Source organism: Ruditapes philippinarum, unplaced genomic scaffold, assembly GCF_026571515.1.
Source record: "Ruditapes philippinarum isolate M1 unplaced genomic scaffold, ASM2657151v2 ctg8887_1_1_1_1, whole genome shotgun sequence".
Classification (NCBI taxonomy): Eukaryota; Metazoa; Mollusca; class Bivalvia; order Venerida; family Veneridae; genus Ruditapes; species Ruditapes philippinarum.
The window spans coordinates 8,955-31,120 of record NW_026851713.1 but is presented as its reverse complement, the minus strand read 5'-3'; the positions used below and the strand labels follow the sequence as shown (position 1 = coordinate 31,120).

Genomic DNA, 22,166 nt, shown 5'->3' with positions numbered 1-22,166 from the left:
GTTGTAGATGTTGTGTTGATAAGATCCAAACTCAGGTGTTGGGTCGACCGCCAGTCTTAAGAGAAATTTGAGGGAAAATGAATTAGTTTCTTGTTAAACTGGTTGCATTTTCAGACAGTCTTAATGCTTTGTGGGATTTTAACTTGTGTAATTAAGTGTTTTGTGTGACTTAGCTATGGCCTTGATATTTGTTCTTGTGGCCATATTATTTATTTCAAAACGCTTTTCGTTGTTTCCAAATGATGTTTCTCCTATATAAATTCGTTTCAAAGAATAATATCTAGATCATTTAACTTTTGCCGTATGTTACTGATAAAAACGACGATCATTCGATGGATAGCTGATTATCTTATGGCATACCTATCAATTTGCAAGTTGGACTGCTGCTCCATGTCGCATCAAGTTTACAACGTATTTCAGAATCACCAATCAAATTGTATCCGTCGTCACACGTGACGGTCACAGCAGCAAGGTAATGTGTAGATGAGGAATTTATGCTTCCATTTGTAGGCTTTGGTGAGGGGCATTCTTAAAAACAAATCTTTGATCAAAAATTAACATTTTAATAAATGCAAGTATTTTATGATACCTCATTGTAATACCTACAAATGTGTTACATGTGAAATGAATTAATTAAAAACATTTGTATGTATAACAAAATCATGAAAACGGAAATAAATATAAGACTAAAACAATATAAGAGTAAGGCACTAAGCCCGGCAATTTGAACTGCACAAAACATATCTACAGCGTATATATGAATTTCTTATTGGCTTTGCAAAATTCTTGTCAGAAAAATGGGAAATTGCTATGGAAAACGGTACGTTTTGTGATGATTCTTGAAAAAATTACTTGCATACTCTTTGTCAAATGATGTTAATTTTTTTCGTTTAACAAAACTTTGAAATACCTAATAGTAGCTTTTTTAATTTATTGCTCTTACCAGTGCAAACAACAGAAACGTCGTTGAAGTGATAGCAATTATCATAGGTGTCGTAACTACAATTGTTGATATGTGTAGCATTATCTTCACATTGTAAGTCATCAACAAATATTGGACCAGAACCTTCGCCAAAGTAGGCGCCGTGGAGAAATGAGACCGCAGGACTGGAAACAAATATTTGCGTATGTTGATGGAGCTACATTTTGATTAGAGTGTCAAAATAATGATAAATTAAATTTCGTTTGACTTTCAAGCTTTTACGCCTATTTAGTGTTGTACAAGTAAATTGTTATTAGAAATAATAAAACATATAGTTATGAGTACATGTATGTATATCTTTAAGAGAATTTCAAGTACATGTATTAAGATTTCTAAGAGACATTTAAACAAAAATACAATTTGATCATTCTTGAGAGCAATGCATTCAAGCATTGGCTGTATCCCTTATTGATATTCAACATTATGTTTTTGATATTCAATAAAAGAAATAGATAATTGTTTCTTACGGGAAACCAATCATTGCACATATTGTGTCGGCTTCATTTTTACCGAAACCATGGTCACATACTGTTCCCCAAGTGTCAAAAGATTTTATTTCCACCCTACCATTTGACGTTGAGTTCCCTCCTGACAGTTTTATTTCAGTGATATCTAATGGATATCCTGAAAAAAAGTAACCCTTCATGCAGTTATTTCTTTTGAAATATACATTTATTAAATTAAAAAAAATAATATTACTATTTTGCTCCCAGCACTCGGTTACATTCATTCATTCATTCTTACTTTCTGACAATTATGTTGTAACAAGAAATGTTACTTGTCATAATAACAACCATGGTTTTGTTTTATTACTTTATCTCTCATTTAATCAATACATCATGATTGTTTGCAATTGATTTTAAAGCCATTTTATTATTAATCATTTTCAATGAGTGCATTAATTTTGTATATACCGTATTCTTGACATTCTCCTTCTGTTTTCCATGTCTGTGTATTATTGTCACAAGTCATCTTTAATATGCCTAAATATGTTTTATAGTAGGAGCAGTCAGCATACAAAGTTGAACCATTGTATGTAAAATATCCAGCATCCCAATGAGAGTTGTCTGGCTCCCCGCACTCTTAAATGAATAGAATATATATTAAATGTTAAGGTTATATACTTGTTCCGGCTCTTCATTTACTAAAATAATAACATGAGTTATATTATAATACCGTCATTCAGGAGTTTATATAGTCATATAGTTTATTTAGAATCTCTCATTTACAGACCTAATCAGAAAAAATTCTCAATGCTCACTAGCTGCATTGTTTGGAAAAGTCCAAAAGAATTATATAGGCTTAAGTTTCAATAAGCTGTTGATTGAGAGATCTTTTTTTTACCAACTAAGTATTTTCTTGAGTTTGAATTCCCTTAGATGAATTTACTAATTATCTTAGGCACATATTTAGCACTATCTAAAATACAGACAGCGTTTTTAAATCAGATAATCATATTACACAAAAGAAGCAGTTTGTAGATGTTCTTAATCAAATTGAGAATAGAGAAAAAAATTCCCTAATGTTAGTAGAAAACGGCAAAATTGAAATGCTGCAGGCTCAGTTTGTTTGAGCCTGTTCATAAACAGTACTGTAAAGTGTAAACTACTGTCCACGCCGCTAGCACCGGCTTAAGCAGAATTCAACATTTAAACATGAAATGGTAAAACTTTTAAATGAGAAACATCCGCAGATGTGTTATCAAGCAACAGAATCGATGAACAGATATTCCATTACAATAGATGATCACACTTATTAAGAAACAAAAACAATAAAATGACCTACCATTACATACTATAGAAACATCTCTGCTATGACTGCATTCATTAAGAAACAAATACTGGCAATCACTTAGAACAACATCATAACTATCACAGAAAAGTTGATCAATATAAACAGGCCCCCTTCCTACTCCATATAATGCCCCGGTAAAGAATCTCACCGCCCTAGTAATTTTAAAAAAGAAATACTTAAACATTTTCATATTTATTTCTCGAGTAAATGACAAAAGAAAAGTTATGAACATTTTTTATTCGAGTATATAAAGGTTTTTTTAATTTATTAAAGAACAATATTTGAAGTCCTAAAACGATTTTTAATAACCATAATTTTGATTATTCCAATATTTGAATTGCAAGAATTTTCTGTATCATTTGTAAAGGGCATACATTTACATGATAAATCACAAATATGTACTGATTAGGAAATAATTTCCAAAACAAACTGGTATAATTCTTATTCACAATTTGTTGTCATCTCTCTAACATTTGAAATATTTTGGAAGATATTCCCAGGAAATATATAGAGAAGAAAATCTTCTATCAGCCGTAGGTAATGTTTACAAAAAAGCCCATATGTGTGTACAAGTTACATTCTGTTACAAATGATCTTTTTTCATCGTTTTCATCCAAAGTAAACACGATTTTCTTTTTGATTTTTATATAACTGTGGTAACTTACTTTAGGTCAAGCATGCTACAAAACACCTCCGCATCTCTTAAAGCAAAATTGGAATCGCAAATAGTTCCCCAAGTGTCGTTAATTTTGATTTCTGCCCTACCATCGTTAGACCCTGTTCCATTTGTTAATCGCACATCCGTTATATTCAGAAACGGACCTAATAATAAAATTCTTTTATGTAACAATATGAATATGTCTATCAAAATGTATACAATATATTTTTTTGGAAAAAAAGGCTTACTAAATCTATATGTTTTACTCGCTCGATGTACAAACAATTGATTCATTGTCATGCAAAATCGCAGTGTATAGCTGTCTTTAATAAATAATATTTCATAAAACCTACTATTTTATATGATTATAAGCTAATGATTCATTGACAAATCTATTTAGCAATCTGCATTTTTTGAAACGTAAACCAATTAATATGAAAATGAATAACGTTAACGAATCGTGACATTACCATAGCATTTCACTGACAAATCTAGTGCATGCGAACATGCACCGTAGTAGTTGTTTGCAACATATCTGCATTCGTTTATATGTGTATCGGATGTTCTGGCACAGTATAGACTCTCTATGTATATCGGTCCTTCTCCTTGTCCATTTTGTGCACTATGATAGTACGAGGGCTGTCCGGGAAGATTGTAGCCAAGGCTATAAAAGTATTATCAGCAGTCATATCAATATGCTAAAGTATATATCTGCTACATATTTCTAAATTAAAAAACATGATGACAGTAATATTCGCAAAGCGCCGATCACCATGGCAACATGATCAACGAATCACGGAGCACTTTGATTTCATGATAATAGCTACTCGAAAAATAAGTTTTTAAAAGTTACAATTTTAATGCAATCTCTCGTTTTAATTTTGTGACATCATATGATACTATTACATGATATTTAGTTTAAATTATGACGTCATACGTAAATAAACAGCTTGTGAACGGCGATTATAGGCAATGAAGGTGCGTAAATTTGTGTTGCAAAAATGTCGTCAAATTCACGGACGGAGCAACGTTATGATATTTAACTTCATAACTTAAAAACAAAATCAACCGTAAAATGTTAAAGGCAACTTGTGTTTAAATGTCAAACAAAATTAAGAAGCGGTGATGACAGAATTTGGTATAAGAGCGCTCCAGACGACCAAAAGTAGCATGGCCCCGAAATATTGTAGATTGCGTTACGACATTTTTTGAAAAAGGCAGACATCTCACACACAGTATGGGAACCAGTGACATCTTTATTTTTAATGATAATTTTAAATATGAAATTCATGAAGTAATAGCAAAGGAACATAACATGTATTAAGTGTACGTCAGCCATGGGTGATGAAATCGGAAGAAATTAAATAGTTGGTAAAAATGAATTTAATTTGACGCCGTTGACGTTGTCTAAGTGCTCCATGATGATGTATAAATGTTGTATGTAAATACTTTTAAAATACAAACGTGAGTCACAGTTCAGTAATTTTTTGTTTAATGTGTTCGCTAGATATGTATATTTATGCTGGCAAAATTTGTACAGCGTATGTATTGTTTTACATTAAAAAATGAACATGTATATGAACTTTCCGGACATCACTCGTAGTTGTTATATCTGCAAGGTAGCAATTCATAACAATTTTATTTTCTTTGTTGAGAGTTATTTTCTTTGTTGAGAGAGAAAGACATTAAATATTTCATTCTTTGTAATGAAGAACAATATTACAGTTTTTTCAAGGGGCTAATTCCTTTTTTCTCTTTGAAGACCCGGTAGATTAAAACGAGTAGTCTGAAATAAGCATGAATAATTACTGTAATCCAAACATATTGCATATAACATTTGCTGAATGCCAGCCACCGAATCCTCGCGAACAGATTGTTCCCCATGTGCCATTTACTTCTAATTCGACTCTTCCATGATAAGGTCCATTTGTACCCGCCAGTCGCCATCCAGTAATATTCAGCTGATACCCTGTAATATTATATAACACATCTGAGTCAATGACTTTTCGCTTAAAAGATCCTTTTTTATTTAAACGTTTCTTTATATGTAACAAAAAAATATTTGAGTCGCGTATACTGGCTATTATTATATAGTGCAATAAGACTTTAGTTCTTCCAAAAGCGTTATTCGTCAATGATAGAATATTGAATGTTAACCATATCATACACCAGAGAAAAAGAATATGAAATGAAAAAAATATACCTGTACAGTAGACTCCTGCACTTTGTGTGTACAAGCAATCAGTTTCAACATCGTAAGAACAATTGTTGATGTGTGTTTCACTTCCATTGCATTGAAGATTTGAAATAAAAACCGGGCCGTCGCCCCCTGTATCTGTGTACATTTGACTTGCTCTGTTAATAAAAGTTCAACATAGTTTAATTTCCACCAGAACAGTACATAATTATACCCCCACCACAAAATTTGATTGGGCTATAATGGATTCGCTTTGTTGCGTTAGTCGGGCATTATCGTCCGTTCTATAAATAGTAAACAAATTAAAGGATTTTCTTCAAACTTGGCTCAAATGTTCACCTCAACATGGGGGATGTGCAGAACCAATGTTGTCCATGTGTCAGCTCAAGGTCAAGGTCACAATAGAAGGTCAAATATCAAACAATCAAATATAAGACAGTATGTCGTGTCCGCTCTGTACGTCCTACACTAATTGAAAGATTTTCTTCATTCTTGGCTCAAATGTTCACCTCAACAAGGTTATGTGCAGAACCTATGTTACCCTTTTGCCAGCTTAAGGTCAAGGTTACACTTGAAGGACAAAAATTTACTTATAAAATATTCTTTAATTTTAACATGTATTTGAATATTTCTGAAATTTGACAGGGTATTTGCTTGAAACTTAAAATATATATGAAGTGTCACAATTAAAATATGCATGTCAAGTTTCATAACTCTGTATTGCATTTCGATATTTTTTTAATGTCTTCAAATTTACATACAATCAAATATTAGACATATGTCATGTCCGCTCTATAAATCCTATACTTATGGAAGAATTTTCTTCAAACTTTACTCAAATGTTAACCTCAACAAGGTTATATGCAGAAAACAATATTACCTTTGTGCCGACTTAAGGTGAAGGTCACACTTGAAGGTCAAAAATTGACATAGAAAATGTTCTTAAATTTTAACATGTACTTGAATATTTCTGAAACCAGCACAGTTATTTGCTTGAAACTTAACATATATATGAAGTGTTACAAGTCAAATATGCAGGCCAAGTTTTATAACTCTGTATTGCATTTTTATAAAGTAATGCCCCTTTTTAAGTCCTTATATTTACATACAATCAATACTAGACAATATGTCATGTCCGCTCTATAAATTCTATACTTATGGAAGGATTTTCTTCAAACCTGACTCAAACGTTCACCCCAACTAGGCAATGTGTAGAATCCATCTTACCCTTGAATATTTCTAAAGCTAGAAAAATAATCATTTGAAACTTCAAATATATACGGTGTGTCGCAAGTAAGATATGCAGGTCAAGTTTCAAAACTAAAAATAGTGGGGGATAACTTTGTATTGTATTTTGACAAAGTTATGTCTTTAAATTAATTTACTACAATATTTATTAAACCAGAACAAAAATTCAATTGAAACTATATTATATGAAGTGTCACAAGTAAGCTCAGTATGCAAAGTTTTTCACTCTTAATAACATTTTGACATAATTATGCTATTTTCTTAACTTCACTGCTTTTGTTTGTTTTAGTACATTGGGAAAATGAAAGGTTACTTGTAACTATTTCGAACATGATTTCGCAATATATATTTATACTATAACCTGTACAATTTGTCTTTTTTCACCAGAGATAATTTCTTTTTATGTATATGTATTTGTGCCACTAAAGTTATTCCCTTAACCACCTTTCCAAGTCTGTCAAGGACATTGGTGGGGGTATGAAGCGCATTCAGCGATAGTTCTAGTTATATTCTGAATCATAAGTTTGATTTTTAAACGCATATTTCACAATGTTTTATTTAATGTTTCTTTCACAAACACTGCGCGTAGGATTAAATTGTCAACATAAGTTGTGTTTATCAAAAGGTCGTTTTTCATTTACGTTATAATTATAATTACTGATTAAAAATATTGATATTACAGTACGCAAAGCCGCCAAGTTTATTGAGAGGACATTGTAGCTTCGATTACATGTGTTATGTGTTTAATTCGGTACGGAAGCCGAACAACAGAACAGTGAATATTTGATACTGTTTTAAATCGAAAATAAACTTCCGATCTTAACGATTAACATGCTTTGTGAATTTCTTCTTCGTTGTTGTTTCATGCTGCATTGTATTTATATAATACGTACAGGATATTTATTTTGAGCGTAAGATGAAATTTATATCGTGAGCTTCAGAACAGTATTCTCACGTGTGGCATAACTTTAAGTTCTTGAAAATATTTGTTAAAGTTCACGATATGAAATGAATGTCAACTAACACCGAAAACAAATATGTTTTATTCTGTTTTTGTGCTTAACTATATAGTATTTTTTATTCAAAAAATAAAAAAGATACAAAATGATTAGAAACATACTCTAATCCGAACATGTGACATATCACGTTCGCCTCTGCTATAGTAAAGTTGATGCTACATATGGTTCCCCAAATACCATCAACTTGAATCTCAACACGACCTTCGTGACGACCATAGCTGTTTACAAGCTTCAAATGACTTTTTTCTATTTCTAACGGATAAGCTATAATTAAAACATATTTAATAATTAATAATTACACAAACAAGAGAATAAGTAAGGGTAAACTGTACTTTACCGATCCTTGATAAAATTTGCGGCATTGAAGACGTTTTAGGGAGTTTTCATATAGACGCATAGGCAAAATTAAAACTGTTCAATAGAATTTCTTGCACACTTGTAACACTTACATTAGCTATCAATACCGTTCAAACATAAATGATGAATGAATTTCCGAATACGTATGATTCTTTATTCAGCGGAGTAAGGAAACAAGATGATAGTGTACTTTAAATATGGTTTATTCGTTCAAAAACCATAAAAAAAGATCATAAACTAATTGATGCAAGCAAGTCTACGCAAATGTGTACTCTTTTTACGATGCTAACATAAGTAGATAGAAAAAGAGACAAACGTTTTTCCGATAAGGAAATACCGATAAAACTACGTACAATATTTTGATGAACATATGGCATTTTGTATCCAAGTCCCGTTTGCAAGACAATCAAATGTTATTTTCTCTGGTTGATATCCAACGTTGCACTTAGCTGTCATTTCGGTACCATTGAAAGATTCAAATGAGCCATGTTGTATAGTAATTTCACCACAAGCTGTTTTGGGAATAAATTTTAAGCGTTAGTTTGATAAGTGTCACAGTATTTGATTTACATAAATAGTACAGATCTTCCCTTGATGCTTTAGTTATAATGTTAACTGCGCATGCTTAGTAAATATACGTACTCTGCTCTATGAAATTAGTTGTGACTAGCTAAATAAAATATATAAACGCACGTTTGTGTTCTTACCTGCACCAGGAAACATGGTGTCAGAAGTATAAGACTGCTTATATACGCAAAAAGGACTAAAAGCGACCCTTTTCTTAAAGCATAATTTGTATAGTGGTGGATTTATAAATATTTTAATTAAAGTAAAAAAGTTTAATATTTAGACATATCAGCACAATTATGAGTGCCGATAAACGGGCCGAACCGCCATCACCCACTGCATACCCATTAAATGCTGTGCCATCGTTGATTCCATTCCCGCAGAAATTAGATTTAGACGGAAATATATCAACAAACTGAAAGAAATTCGGACGTGGCTGGATTAATTACGAGAAGGCGTCTGGACTTCATTGCAAACCAAAGGATCAAAGAGCAGCAACATTTAAACATGCATAGGGTCTGAAGCAATGGATATATTTGACAGTTTTGACTTTGAAAATGAACAGACAATGACGATATCGACATTGTCATTGATAAAGTCGAAACGTTCTGTCTTGGCAAAACTAACGTGACATTCAAACGTTACGTCTTTCACACGTGCGTACAAGGTGTGACAGAAACATTCGACACTTATGTTAGTAAAGTAAGGAAATTTGCAAGAACATGCAGCTATGGTGACTTAGAGAATTGATTAATAACTGATATGCTAGTTCTTGGAATTCGAGATAATGGGTTATGAATTTACAATAACTACAGGATGATAAATTGACCTTAGATAAATGCATAGACATGTGCAGAGCAGCAGAAGCATCTTCCTCAAAAGTAAAGTCGTTGTCTAATCATGCATCTCTAGGCGAAGATGTGCAAGTCGTAAAGCACTGCTTGCCAAAAGTGATCAAATTAAAAAGAAAAAGTGCAATTATTGTAAAAAAAATGTGCTAAAGGAAAGTGTCCGGCTTTTGGATAAAAGTGCAGGTTTTGTGGCAAATTTAATCATTTTGCTTCGGAATGCAAATCGCGTAAACATCACAAAGTGGAATCAGAAAGACCTCATGTGAGACATTTAAATTTCAGCCCATCGTCGGGAAGTGAAGAGGACGTTTTGATGTTGAGGTGCAGTCGAAAATTTTGCAAACATGTTAGAAATTAATCAAAACCAAAACTGTGAGATTTCAATTAGACACCGGAGCTACGGCAAATATTTTACCAAGGTTGTACTTGCGAGACGAGATAATGAGGAAAACTAACGTTACGTTATCAATGTATGACAAATCAAAAATGAAAGCTTGTGGTACGTGAAAAATAGTTTAGAAAAATCCCAGGACAAGAAAACGATATGAGGTGCGGTTTATCGTAATTGAAAATGATACGGCTGTTCCGTTATTAGGATCTGAGGCAATTCAGAAAATGGATTTAATTAAGATACAATATAATAACATTTGGCCCGTCAGTGTTTATAAGAACTCTAAAGTAACTATGGAAGCAATTGAACAAGATATTCGTCGGTATTTGAGGGCGAAGGACGATTTCAGGGGAAATTACACTTGGAATTTGATGATACAGTGAAGCCTGTGAAAATGCCACTCAGAAAGGTTCCTATTGCAAAGAAAGAAAAACTTAAAAAAGAACTAATGAAACTTGAGAGCAAGAGCAACAAAAGTTAACACTCCAACAGACTGGATATCAAGTTTAGTAATTGTGAAGAAAAGATCAAATGCGCTCAGAATATGTATAGATCCAAAATGTTTGAACACTGCTTTGAAAAGAAGTCATTTTCTGCTACCAGTGGTTGAAGATGTGTTGTCTGAAATTAATTCTGCAAAAGTATTTTCAAAATGAAATGTAAAAAATGCTTTTTGGTTGGCACGGTGTCCATCCTAACGAGGTTTCTCCGTACTTTGCACTGAGAGATGAATTATCAGAGGATAATGGTTTCAAATTTCGCGGAGATAAATGTGCCATGCGGTCAAAAATTCTAGGTCAAATTCATTCACATATTGGTGTTGAATGATGTTTGAAAAGAGCAAGATCATGTGTGTACTGGTCAAATATGGCATCGCAAATAAAAGATTACATCAATTAGTGTGACACTTGCCAATCTTTAGAAAGAAAACAAACAAAAGAACCATTGATCATTCATGATATACTGGATAGGCCATGGGCAAAAGTTGGAACGGATGTCTTTTTGTTTAAAGGAAAAAATTATTTCGTCACTGTTGACTATTTTAGTAATTTTTTTGAAATTGACAGGCTATACGAATCGAACTCGAAAGAAATCATTGGCAAACTGAAACAATTTTTTGCTAGACATAAAGTTCCAGAACGTCTTGTCTCCGATCAAGCAAGTGTTATATAATCTGAGAAACTCAAATCGTTCGAAAGAAAATGGAATTTTAATCATATATTTTCATCAGCTAGATATCCGCAGTCCAACGGAAAGGCGGAAAACGCAGTAAAAACGGCGAAACATATCATAAAAAAGCTTAGCATTCTCACACGGATCCAATGCTAGCAATATTGAACTTTCGGAAAACACCCCAGAAATCAACAAATTACAGTCAAGCTCAACATCTCATGAACAGAAAAACTAGAACATTGCTTCCGGAAAGATCTTTGAATTTTAAACCGAGTATACCATTTAATATTGAAGAGCATCTTGGCAGAAGTAAGCAAAGGCAAAAGCGTTATTATGACAGAAATGCGAAGTCGTTAGGTCGTTTAAGAACCGGTGAAACTGTGAGAATACAACCCCTGGAACGAATCAAAACCTGGGAAAAGGACATTGTTGATAGAAAGCCACAAACACGTTCATTTCATATAAGAAAAACTAACGAACACTTCAATGAGAAGGAAAAGGGAAGAAACTGTTGATTTACCAACGAATGCTAGCAGTAATGAGTAACCTCCCGTTGAACCTCCCGTTAAATCAACTGGTGGACAATCCGAAATTAAAACCAGATAGGGGCTTTCATACGGGAGCGCGACGTGAACGTTTAGCGTGAGCGTGAAACTTGAATGTGAGGCGTGAGTTTTCACGCTCACGCTATTCCTTTCATCTGGATAGCGTGAAAACAATTGTTTCGTCCATTTTTTTTTGTTGAGAAAGAAAATATGTCAATATAAAAGCTTCATTTAATTCAACATAAGACTCAAAATCATTAAAAAATCTACACTGTGTACATACTCATCAATTTTTAATTCTGAGGTCAATTCTTTAAATGTTTATGAAATCATTTATGTCAATAGATTGGCTACAGTTAGAATTATATTTTGATTTAAACTTATTCCAGAAGTCCTGTACTCCTTTTGGGACTGGTCCTACAGAATAGGGCAATTTCTGATTGCTTCAATAAGTTTTCTGTAGCATCTGGCATAGACAGAGGACCTTTCGTGAATGACGGGGTTGAACGTGAAAATTCACTACATGTAGCGATCAGTTTCACGCTCGCGTTAAACGGTCACATGCCATAAATTCGCATTTTACGCTCACGCCGCGCTCGGGCCGATAAAGAATACATACAATAGAAAATCGTTGGTTGATTTTTCACGTTCGCGCTTCTTGTTCACGCTACACGTTCCCGTATAAATGGAATAACGGCCTTATTCGTATGCCAGTGAAATACAAGGACTATGTTACATAATATTCAAACTGTACAAAATGTGAGGCTGTGTATAAATGTTTGTTATTACCAGTAACAGCTTATTTTTCCGACAGTTGTGATTTTGATATAATGATTTAATGTTTTTTTTTTAGTTTTTCTTAGTCATCATTTTTTTAATGATTGAGTATTCTGAACTGAATAATATTTGAAATATCTTCTTATTTTTGAAAAAGAGAAAAGCTGTAACAGTATTTGATTTACATAATAAGTACATATATTCCAATGATGCTTTAGTAATAATGTTAACTGCGCATGCTTAGTAAATATACGTACTCTACTCTATTTATTAACTCTGTATGAATGAGTTGTGACTGGTTAATAAAATATATAAACGCACGTTTGTGTTCTTACCTGCACCAAGAAACAATAAGATAAGGGTTTTTTATACAGAGTAAATTATTGAATATCTTAGCTTATGGTAAAGGAAGGATTATTTGAAAGTGATTAAACATATCTGCATAAAGAGAACTTTAATAAGATGTACGATACAATTATATCAATAAAATTATTGACTGCATGTATAAAACTCAGATTTAACTCGAAAGAAAATTCATATTGTATGTGTTCGGACGTGATAGCATAACGTGACAGTTGAATATATAATTGAATACAATTTGAAATACATTATATTTGTACATTAGCCTCATAGACATGTCTTTCTTGTCGTCTGATGTCAGTAGTCGAAATTCGATTTCTCTGTACCGGTAACAAATAAAAGGATAAGTGTATTGATGACTGATTTGAATTCGATGGCTGTTTGTGTTTAAAAACTCAAACATTAATGACATATACATGTAATACTTACGTGTACATACCAGTGCCAGATCGTAATAGTGCGAGCAAAATTGTTTTCTTGGGGGTAGAACATTACACTGACTGGTATGATTATTCGTAGCTGTACATCCAAGATAACCAGCATAGATATAACCTGTTCCTTGCCCGTATATAGACGAACGTGTAAAATAGTGAGTTAATCTAAAATAGAAAATATATCATATACACCTAAATCTGTAAAATCTATATTGGCTCACTCTGATATGACATTTGTATAGAAAATAAATAATGTGCTCTACGTTATTAACATATAAAGATGTTTCCATATCATGCTAGCAGCTTAACCATTTGATGTACAGAAAATCAACACCAACTTATTTGCTTCCTTATGTTTTATACCTTAATCAAATCATAGTCTTGCGATGCTTTGATTATATCAAAAATCTGGAAAAATGGAGATTCATAAAGAAAAAAATCGGTTTTAATGCGTCTGTTAATGCATTAGAGACAATATACTTGAGACAGTAATGTGCAACATATTTCATTCGCGTCTTAAGTGATACTAACTCCTCATCAAAATTAATTATCCTGGAGATAATAACAACACTGATATGAAGTAGAGAACAACTTTTTACAGCTGTCACATACCATAAAGTTCATTTTTGTAGCATAAAACATGCATTTTACCGTGATACTTACTTTAAATTCATTGATTTACATAAGGTGTTGGCTGCATTTGAGCTGATGTAACTATTATAGTAATATCTACTACACACAGTACCCCAGTCATCATTGATCTTGACTTCTACACGGCCGTCATACGGACCTGTTCCTTCCACAAGACGTACCTCAGTTATATTGTACGGATAACCTGTCATAAAAGCGCATGTGACAATATTTCAGTATAATTGTACCTTTTTATGCTCTCATCACTGTATCATAAGTACTTACGAGGTAACTCTTCACTGAGCAATATGATTTAATACAACAACATTTCAATTATAATATTTGCTTCAATCATTGAAAGTTTAAAACAGACTGTGCGCTCATCAATTTTTTCTTCATTTGTTCACAAAAAACTATAACAAACGTCACGTCTTTTACTGACACTTACTGCATTCAACGCCTATTGGATAACTACTCGAACAAGTCTGCCGGACGTCGTATAAACAGTCATTTATATGATCTTCTGTTCCTATACATTCAAGTTTGTCCAAATGGTAAGGGTTTGAAGTGCTTCCATAATATGTATGTGTTTCGTAAAACCAGTAGCTTAAATATTTATAAAATGAATACTTTTATTTATATTGATATAATATTTTATACATTTATTTATATAAATGATAATTATACAAAATATGATAAAATAACTTTATTGCATAATTTTTTACAACAATAAGAAATAACGAAAAGTTTTGTGATATGGAGAGACAAACACATTCTAAGGCATGTTTTCCTTTGTTCTTTACGGTCATATGAAAATCATGTTCTAGAAAATCGACAGTATACGAAATAGCTTCAAACACTTAATTTCTATGCCACCATTGACCAATGTAATTTTGAAATGCTAAAAAGTGAACACTCACTTAAACATGATTTTGCTTATGCCGAGAACAACACAAAAAAAGACTGTAAAAATATGGGCAAAAACATTTATATGGGCAAAAATATCGAAAACAAGAGCCATGTCAACATTGCCATCCTCCACCGAATATGTTTGCTCAGTGGAAGAATGAGTATGTAGTAGAGCAGAATAATTCAATTTTAAGAGGTGTTTTGGTAATGAAAACTCATGGCTGATGTGATAACAGATTTGAAACCTATGTGAATACTGATGGCTGAAAATAACAAAGGGCAATAACTGACAAATTATGCAGGGTAGTATTATCATTCTTGTATGCTGCACCCCTCCTTAGTAAAAACTATCCACCTATGAAGTTTCAAGTTGATACCTCAAATACTTTTTAAGATAAGCTCCGGATAAAATAGTAGGAAAAAGAACAAAGGGCAATAACTCAAAATTATAAAGGGAAGAGTTATCATTCTTGCGCACAGCATTCCTCCTCAATAAGATATGTCCACCTATGACAATTGATGTTGACTTCTCAAACACTTTTGAGTTATGCTCCACTCAGGTGAAAATTAAGTATGAGCAATTACTAAAACATTATGAAAGGTAGAGTTATTATTCTTGTGCACTGCACACCTCCTGAGTGAGATCTACGCAACTATGAAGTTTCATGTTGATATCTCAAAGGCCTTTTGAGTTATGCTCTGGACAAAAATAAATTTTGAAAAATTACAAGGGCAATAACTCAAGAATTATGCAGGGTAGTATTATCATTTTGTGCACTGCACTCCTTCTTCTTCTTAATGAGATGCATACACCTATGGAGTTTCAAGTTGATACCTAAAATACTTTTTGAGATAAGCTCCGGAAAAAAATAGTATGATAAAGAACAAAAGGCATTAACTCAAAAATTGTATAGGGAAGAGTTTTCATTCTTGTGCACAGCATTCCTTCTCAATAAGATCTATCCACCTATGACATTTCATGTTGACATCTCAAACACTTTTGAGTTATCCTCCATTCAGGTGAAAAATTAAGTATAAAAAATAACAAAGGGCAATAACTCAAAAATTATGAAAGGTAGAGTTATCATTTTTGTGCACTGCACATCTCCTGAGTGTGATCTATGCACCTATGAAGTTTCATGTTGATATCTCAAAGGCTTTTATGCTCTGGAAAAAAAATAATTTTGAAAAATTACAAAGGGCAATAACTAAAAATGTATGCAAGGTAGAGTTGTTATTTTTGTGCACTACATTCCTCCTCAACGAGACCCATTCACCTATGAAGTTTCAAGTTGATACCTCAAATATTGTTTGAGATAAGCTCCGACAAAATAGTATTAAAAAGAACAAAGGGGAATAACTCAAAACAAGTTGAAAATTGCAAAAAAATTCTAAGTCAAGGTCAATAAGTGTAAAAATACTAAATAAATCCAGACGAAAATACCCAGGTGCACAACTACACATGCTGATCAATATTTCTTTAAAGTTTCATGACTCTGTGTCAAATCCTTTTTGAGTTACATGCGACACAAGATGAAAATTGCAAAATTTTACTAAGTCAAGAGCAATTACTCTAAATATACTAAATATTTCCAGACGAAAATACTCAGGTGCACCACTACACATGCTGATAAACATTCCTGTAAAGTTTCATGACTCTAGGTCAAATACTTTTTGAGTTACGTGCGACACAAAAGAGAACGGACGAACGGAAGGACGGACGTTTCAACCTTTTGGCTTTCGCGGCTATTTTCTTTGTTATTTTCTTGGTTTTCTTAAGGGCTACTAGCCCCTAAACCCTTTAATCACGGAATGAACCTATTGTTCTCTTTTGTTCTGTTTACTGTTATATAGCCCCTAAATCCAAAATGTTTGTTCGCACGGACGGACGGACGGACGGAAGGATGGACGGACAAGGGTAAATCTAAATGCCCGTCACTAAAGTGGGGACACAAAAAGAGTTTGTCTACATTTGAAAAAATGTATGAGCTTAATGACGGGGGTTTACTGTCCATAAATAAAGAAGTTACGTATATATTTAAATATAACCAGATTTATTACCCCTCACATTTTTCGTAATGTTAATTTCCCATAGGCCTCTGGGAGTTTATCTTACTGTTAATGCAAGTGTACCACGTGACCAAGAATTTTGTACTGTTACATAGGTAACAGTACTTTCCACAGTATAAAATCTGGTCACGTGGTCTATTCTATAACTAAAATGAAATAAAATGGCCGCCATTTTTTTCTCGATTCATTCTTATTTTCGAAGTTAACAACGATAGAACATCCTTCATCGACTCTGAAGTAACTATGACACCAATAAAATGTATTTGTTTTTACCCTGGAGTGCTTTTCGCGTACAAAATATCTTTTTGTTGAATAGTAAAAAAAAGTAAACATCCGTTTTCAACGGAAGTATAAATAATTTTATGTCAAACTGGAACATGCAGACGATTTAAGCATGCAACAAAGGATTATTTAACAATTTTAATCAGTGAAACGTTACAGATATGGTTAACAGACATAAGATATCATCGTTATTATGTCAAAAACCATGTGAACAATATTCTGGAAACAGAAATGAGAAGGATCAGATTTCACAGATCATAACCGTAAATATGAGTTAGTGTTTTGTTTTGTAAATAAAACACAGCTTATTGTATGTTTATGACTAGTAAATATCATCACTCGCTTAAAGAATAAAAGAAAAAGAAAACTTCTAAGTTGGCCTACAGTAAAGAACACTTAAAACTTAAAAGGTAAGGACAGTTTAGTTTTGCTTCTCTTGGTTTATTTTTGTTTCAGTTAGATTTAGATGACAATTTCAGATCATCTCAGTATTTTGTTCGGGGTAATAAAATAAATGACACATGAGTTTGTGAGTAACAGTAAAAATATCATCCCTCGTAAAAATAATGTTATCAAAACAGAAAATATCAAACCAAAATTTACAAAGCACTCTTAGAATTTGATTAATTACCGTGCGAAAATACAGCATTTCGATCAAAGTGCCTTTTTTGGACACTCTTTTCCATAAACAATAATATCTTGCAATGTGCGTATGAATTCTAAAAAGCAGATATAATATATTACTTGAATCCAAGCATTTTGCATACAACTCTTGCATCGCTGCTATAAAAGCCGTTACGACATATCTGTCCCCAAGTACCATTGACCTTGAGCTCGACAATACCATCTGTTAATCCTATACCATTAACAAGTTTTATATCAGTGATGTTCAATGGATATCCTGTAATGGTAAAAATGACACCTAAAATTAATATTTCTTAAAACAGAAATGCCAAAGCAATGATAGATATAGACCTTTTTACGACGCGGTCCGTTGCTATGAAAAATCGACCGGCAGTTGTATTTTCTCGCGCATGCGCAATCTGCGTAAGCCAAAAAAGCGTAGAAATGTAGTAGAAGTTTATAGGTAAATCCGACGGGTTAAATACTCGGTCATTCTGTCACTAAAGACAACAATTTGTCTTATTTACACACAGGAAGATATGCAATCACATTTTTAGATGATGCCCCTTATTTAAATGTTTAATGTCAACTTATCAATCTAGAAAATAATTTATACTCACCAGATGTTGCGCAAGTAATGTCGTTTGACCATGTTCCATTACTTTGGCATATACTTGTGTGCATGTTTGTCTGGTAGTCAGTAGCACAAGAGGTTGTAAGAACCGAACCATTTGATGATATTGACTCAATGATTCCATTTTTGATGTCAATTTCCCCACATTCTGTCAGTCAAATGAAATGATCATTCATAGTTTTATCACAAACCATTTTACTTTTTTACTTATCTGTTTCACGAATTATCCTCTTGAATTAAAAATAGATAGTGTTGATTAACTTAATGTTGAGTAGCTTAAAAAACTTTTCATATTTTACTACTTATCATAATATTGTAATTGTTATATTTGTTTAAAGAATTAGGAAAAGTGAAGTTTTTCAATTGCATTTTATATTTATGCACTCCTTGGCCGAAGTGATAAAATCTGATATGATTTTATAAAGTATCTGTGACTCCCGAATTTTAAAATTCCCGCCTATTTAAGATTATAAGCATTTTTCCTGAGAAGTCGCATCTGTACCTGTACATATTACTCCAATGTCCCGTGAATGAGAGCAAAAACTATTGGGTTGGAAGTGACAATCTCTAAGGTGACTTTCATATCCATTGCAATAAAACCTCTGAGCAAATACTGGTCCTTTACCTAGCCCATAATGTGCTCCCGTAAAGAATGATGTTGCTCTGAAATGGAAATTAATATTTTAGCATATACGTAGCATTTGCTATTAAGTTTTATTTAACATTTAAAAACATTGTTCCAAAAACTAACCTATTAATTATAATATAAACGCAAATGTTCATGCCTGTTTAGAATGCAAATGCAAAATAAGATTGAGGCATTTGACAGGAAAACTCGAAATATGATACAAAGCTTAAATAAGAAGGTTAAAACTCTCTAAAGATACAAGAATGTTCATACAACTATCAAAATTTTATCCAAAAAAAAGAATAGTGTACTGAATAACTAAAACGTACGACGTAAATAGTAAAAATAGGTGAAGAGTTACAAAGGGAGGCTACACAGGTTTCTGCAGCGGTCCGGAGAGTTTTTAGCTGGCAGTTCCCATCTAAGGAGGAATTGGTTTATTTCTATTTCAACTGAAAGAAAAGTATACCGTATGTTTGTTTAACAAAGAGAGGTAAAATATTGAAGAGATTATTACAAAATTTAATATAATCAACATACGTTAGATTCAGTGTTCTGCATATAACTTTGGCGTCGTTCATGTCAAAATCGTAATCACAGATTGTTCCCCAAACGCCGTCAACCTTGATCTCAACACGTCCGCTAAATGTACCATTGCCATCTACAAGTCTTACTCCAGTAATGTCCAAATAATCGGCACCTGATTATTGATACAAGGGATAATCTACTTTAAGGTATTATTCACGAAAGTTATCTAGTAAATTGTAACAGAAGCATCCATGAGTTTTTACAATAGTATATAGCAAATTAGCTAAAAATATATTATTCGCATGATACATTTATAGCGGCAATTTGAAATATAAATACGCGTTGTCCTTTTTTTAAACATTGGTCGAAATAAATTAGATAATGTAAAATTGTACCGAAAGGTGATTGGTACTTTGAGGTTTCGTACGAATGCGCCTTTGATAATTTTAGCGGATATACAATATTACTTGTTTAGTCAAATACATAGAATTTTGACTCATATTCAAAAAGGCCTTTCAGTGTTTTGTTGAGAAATTGTAGATCCATTTCCAAACATTTGCTTACACGTTGACAGGCCTGACACTGGTCGATGTTTTGAAACTACTATCAAGCAAGAACAAATAACAACAAAACAAACAAAATGAAAATATACATTGACATATCAAAAGTAAGTCATTATAAGTTACCTGTTGTGTGGACTGACGTCAGCAGAAACAACAGCATAAATCTTATCTTGCCCATTTTAACTGTAAAATATATTTTCTTTTGACTCGTTTTACTTTAACTACATACACATGCATAGCAACATGATAATACATCGTATTTCCATTCAAAGAAAATGGGTTTCATCTTCTGCAACATTTACGGTACAAAAGTTACAGAGAATAAGTGTACATGTATACCATGTACTCGTAATGTTTAAAATACCTATGTTGTTACAACTACAATAAATTACAAAATAAATTAATAAATAAAACGATGGCTACAAGCCATACTATGCCAAATACGTATATGCATTTACTTCAAAAATATCTGTCACTTTCAAAACGTAATCACCTTTGATTTGACAGAAGAAAAATAGTTTACATGCTTAAGAGGATTTCTTTTATTTGTCTATCATATGAGCATTATTTTGATAAGCTGAGCCAAATAACATGATTTTGGTTTTATTTTCTTTTACTCTCATCACATATCTATGATCGGCATAAATGAAAAATTTGATCAATACTGGTCACGTGTTTTGTCATAGATATGTAATCAAAACCAAAGTCGAACACAGATGTAAAATAATACTCGTATAATACAAAATAAAAGGCAAATGTGAATGCTATGGTAAATATATTCAACAGTTAAAAGTGTTAATTATTAAAATTGTTTATTATCAAAAATTAGTCAGCCAATATAATAATTTTGTTTTGAAACATAATAATCTCTTATGAAAAAAATATTTTAAATATTTTACACTCTGATGAAACGAAATACCTTTAATTAGTATCTACTCCATATCATAATGCTGAATTGTATGTCTGCACGCAAAGTTGATCGCCTACTTTATTTGCATTTGTAAAACACATACTTATATAATAAATAAATGCGTAATTTGTTGTCACATGATAGAAAAATATTAAACATTTCATTGGTTGTTTCCAACTGAGCATAACAAAATATTATTGAATGTAAATATGTTTTATTCAAAGCGGAAGTCCTTCAAATTGATAATTGCATTACACGTTAGAATTAATACCTGCAAGATCTGTTTAACACTTCTGATGCGTAGAAAGTTAAAGTCTTTGACTTCCACCCTCATAATTAAGTCTTGCACCAGCTGGACCATGAGCCATTATACATAGTATAATATTGTAAACGCTACAGTCTTGTTAACTTGATAATCATATTTCCTACCTATACACATTACAAATGAACGTTATTAATATGGAAAGAAGCACGCGTTATCTTGATTTTTATCCCTGCTACCTTTAAAAGATTTTACAGAAGGAAAGGCATAAAAGAAACAGGATAAGGAACAATTTAAAAAACCGAATATTAATACAAAAATCTTTACTTTTGAAATTCCGATTATCAATAGACTTACAAAAACTGATAAATTTTTAGACTCGTAGAAACTGCAATACTGTATTGCTGCAGCATGAGAAACCGTTATAATGCTACTATATATAGCGAAAATCCAGTGAAGAACAAGCTCCTGCAGACATGTTTTTCTTTGATTTTCTTTTTTATTTGCCCTGAAAAACAAGGATTCATCATGCACAAAGAATTTCGACCACGACGATAAAAGAAGTTCCCATGGCGTAAGATATATATAGTAACAGTGCATAGTTTTTTACATTTAAGAAGTCTTAAACAACTTATATGATATCTTTGTTTCGTGCAGTAACCTATATATTGTAACCTGGATGAACTATAACATGAACGTGCTAACATTAATTAAGAGCAGTAAATTTTACTAAAAGGACTATTGTCACATAAAAGGTTGTTATGCTACAAAAT

At 32.5% G+C, this 22,166-nt stretch overlaps 1 protein-coding gene across 1 annotated transcript; it reads right to left on the bottom strand.

Annotated features, from left to right (window-relative positions):
• Window positions 1-349: 349 nt before the first annotated feature.
• Window positions 350-21,237, bottom strand: LOC132737866 (deleted in malignant brain tumors 1 protein-like). Its single transcript, XM_060725236.1, has 20 exons — window positions 21,141-21,237; window positions 20,345-20,404; window positions 19,671-19,830; window positions 19,005-19,165; window positions 18,489-18,650; window positions 17,989-18,145; window positions 14,432-14,589; window positions 14,017-14,188; window positions 13,349-13,518; window positions 8,609-8,767; window positions 8,000-8,162; window positions 5,638-5,789; window positions 5,244-5,403; window positions 3,905-4,098; window positions 3,442-3,598; window positions 2,768-2,928; window positions 1,897-2,064; window positions 1,450-1,606; window positions 944-1,107; window positions 350-528 (listed from the first exon to the last, which is right to left on the bottom strand). The coding sequence occupies exons 2-20, from the start codon at window positions 20,397-20,399 to the stop codon at window positions 350-352; spliced, it is 3,009 nt and encodes a 1,002-aa protein (XP_060581219.1). The 5' UTR covers window positions 20,400-20,404; window positions 21,141-21,237.
• Between the last annotated feature and the right edge of the window lie 929 nt (window positions 21,238-22,166).

Bases quoted from the DNA above. Each gene is read 5' to 3' on its own strand.
- LOC132737866 (XM_060725236.1), bottom strand. From the start codon at position 20,399: ATGGGCAAGATAAGATTTATGCTGTTGTTTCTGCTGACGTCAGTCCAC. The intron at 14,590-17,988 runs GTAATATATTAT...TAAATATTTAAG, and splicing joins TGCAAAATGCTTGGATTCAA to CTACTGGTTTTACGAAACAC. The intron at 13,519-14,016 runs GTAAGTATCACG...TTTCTATTTTAG, and splicing joins TGTAAATCAATGAATTTAAA to ATTAACTCACTATTTTACAC.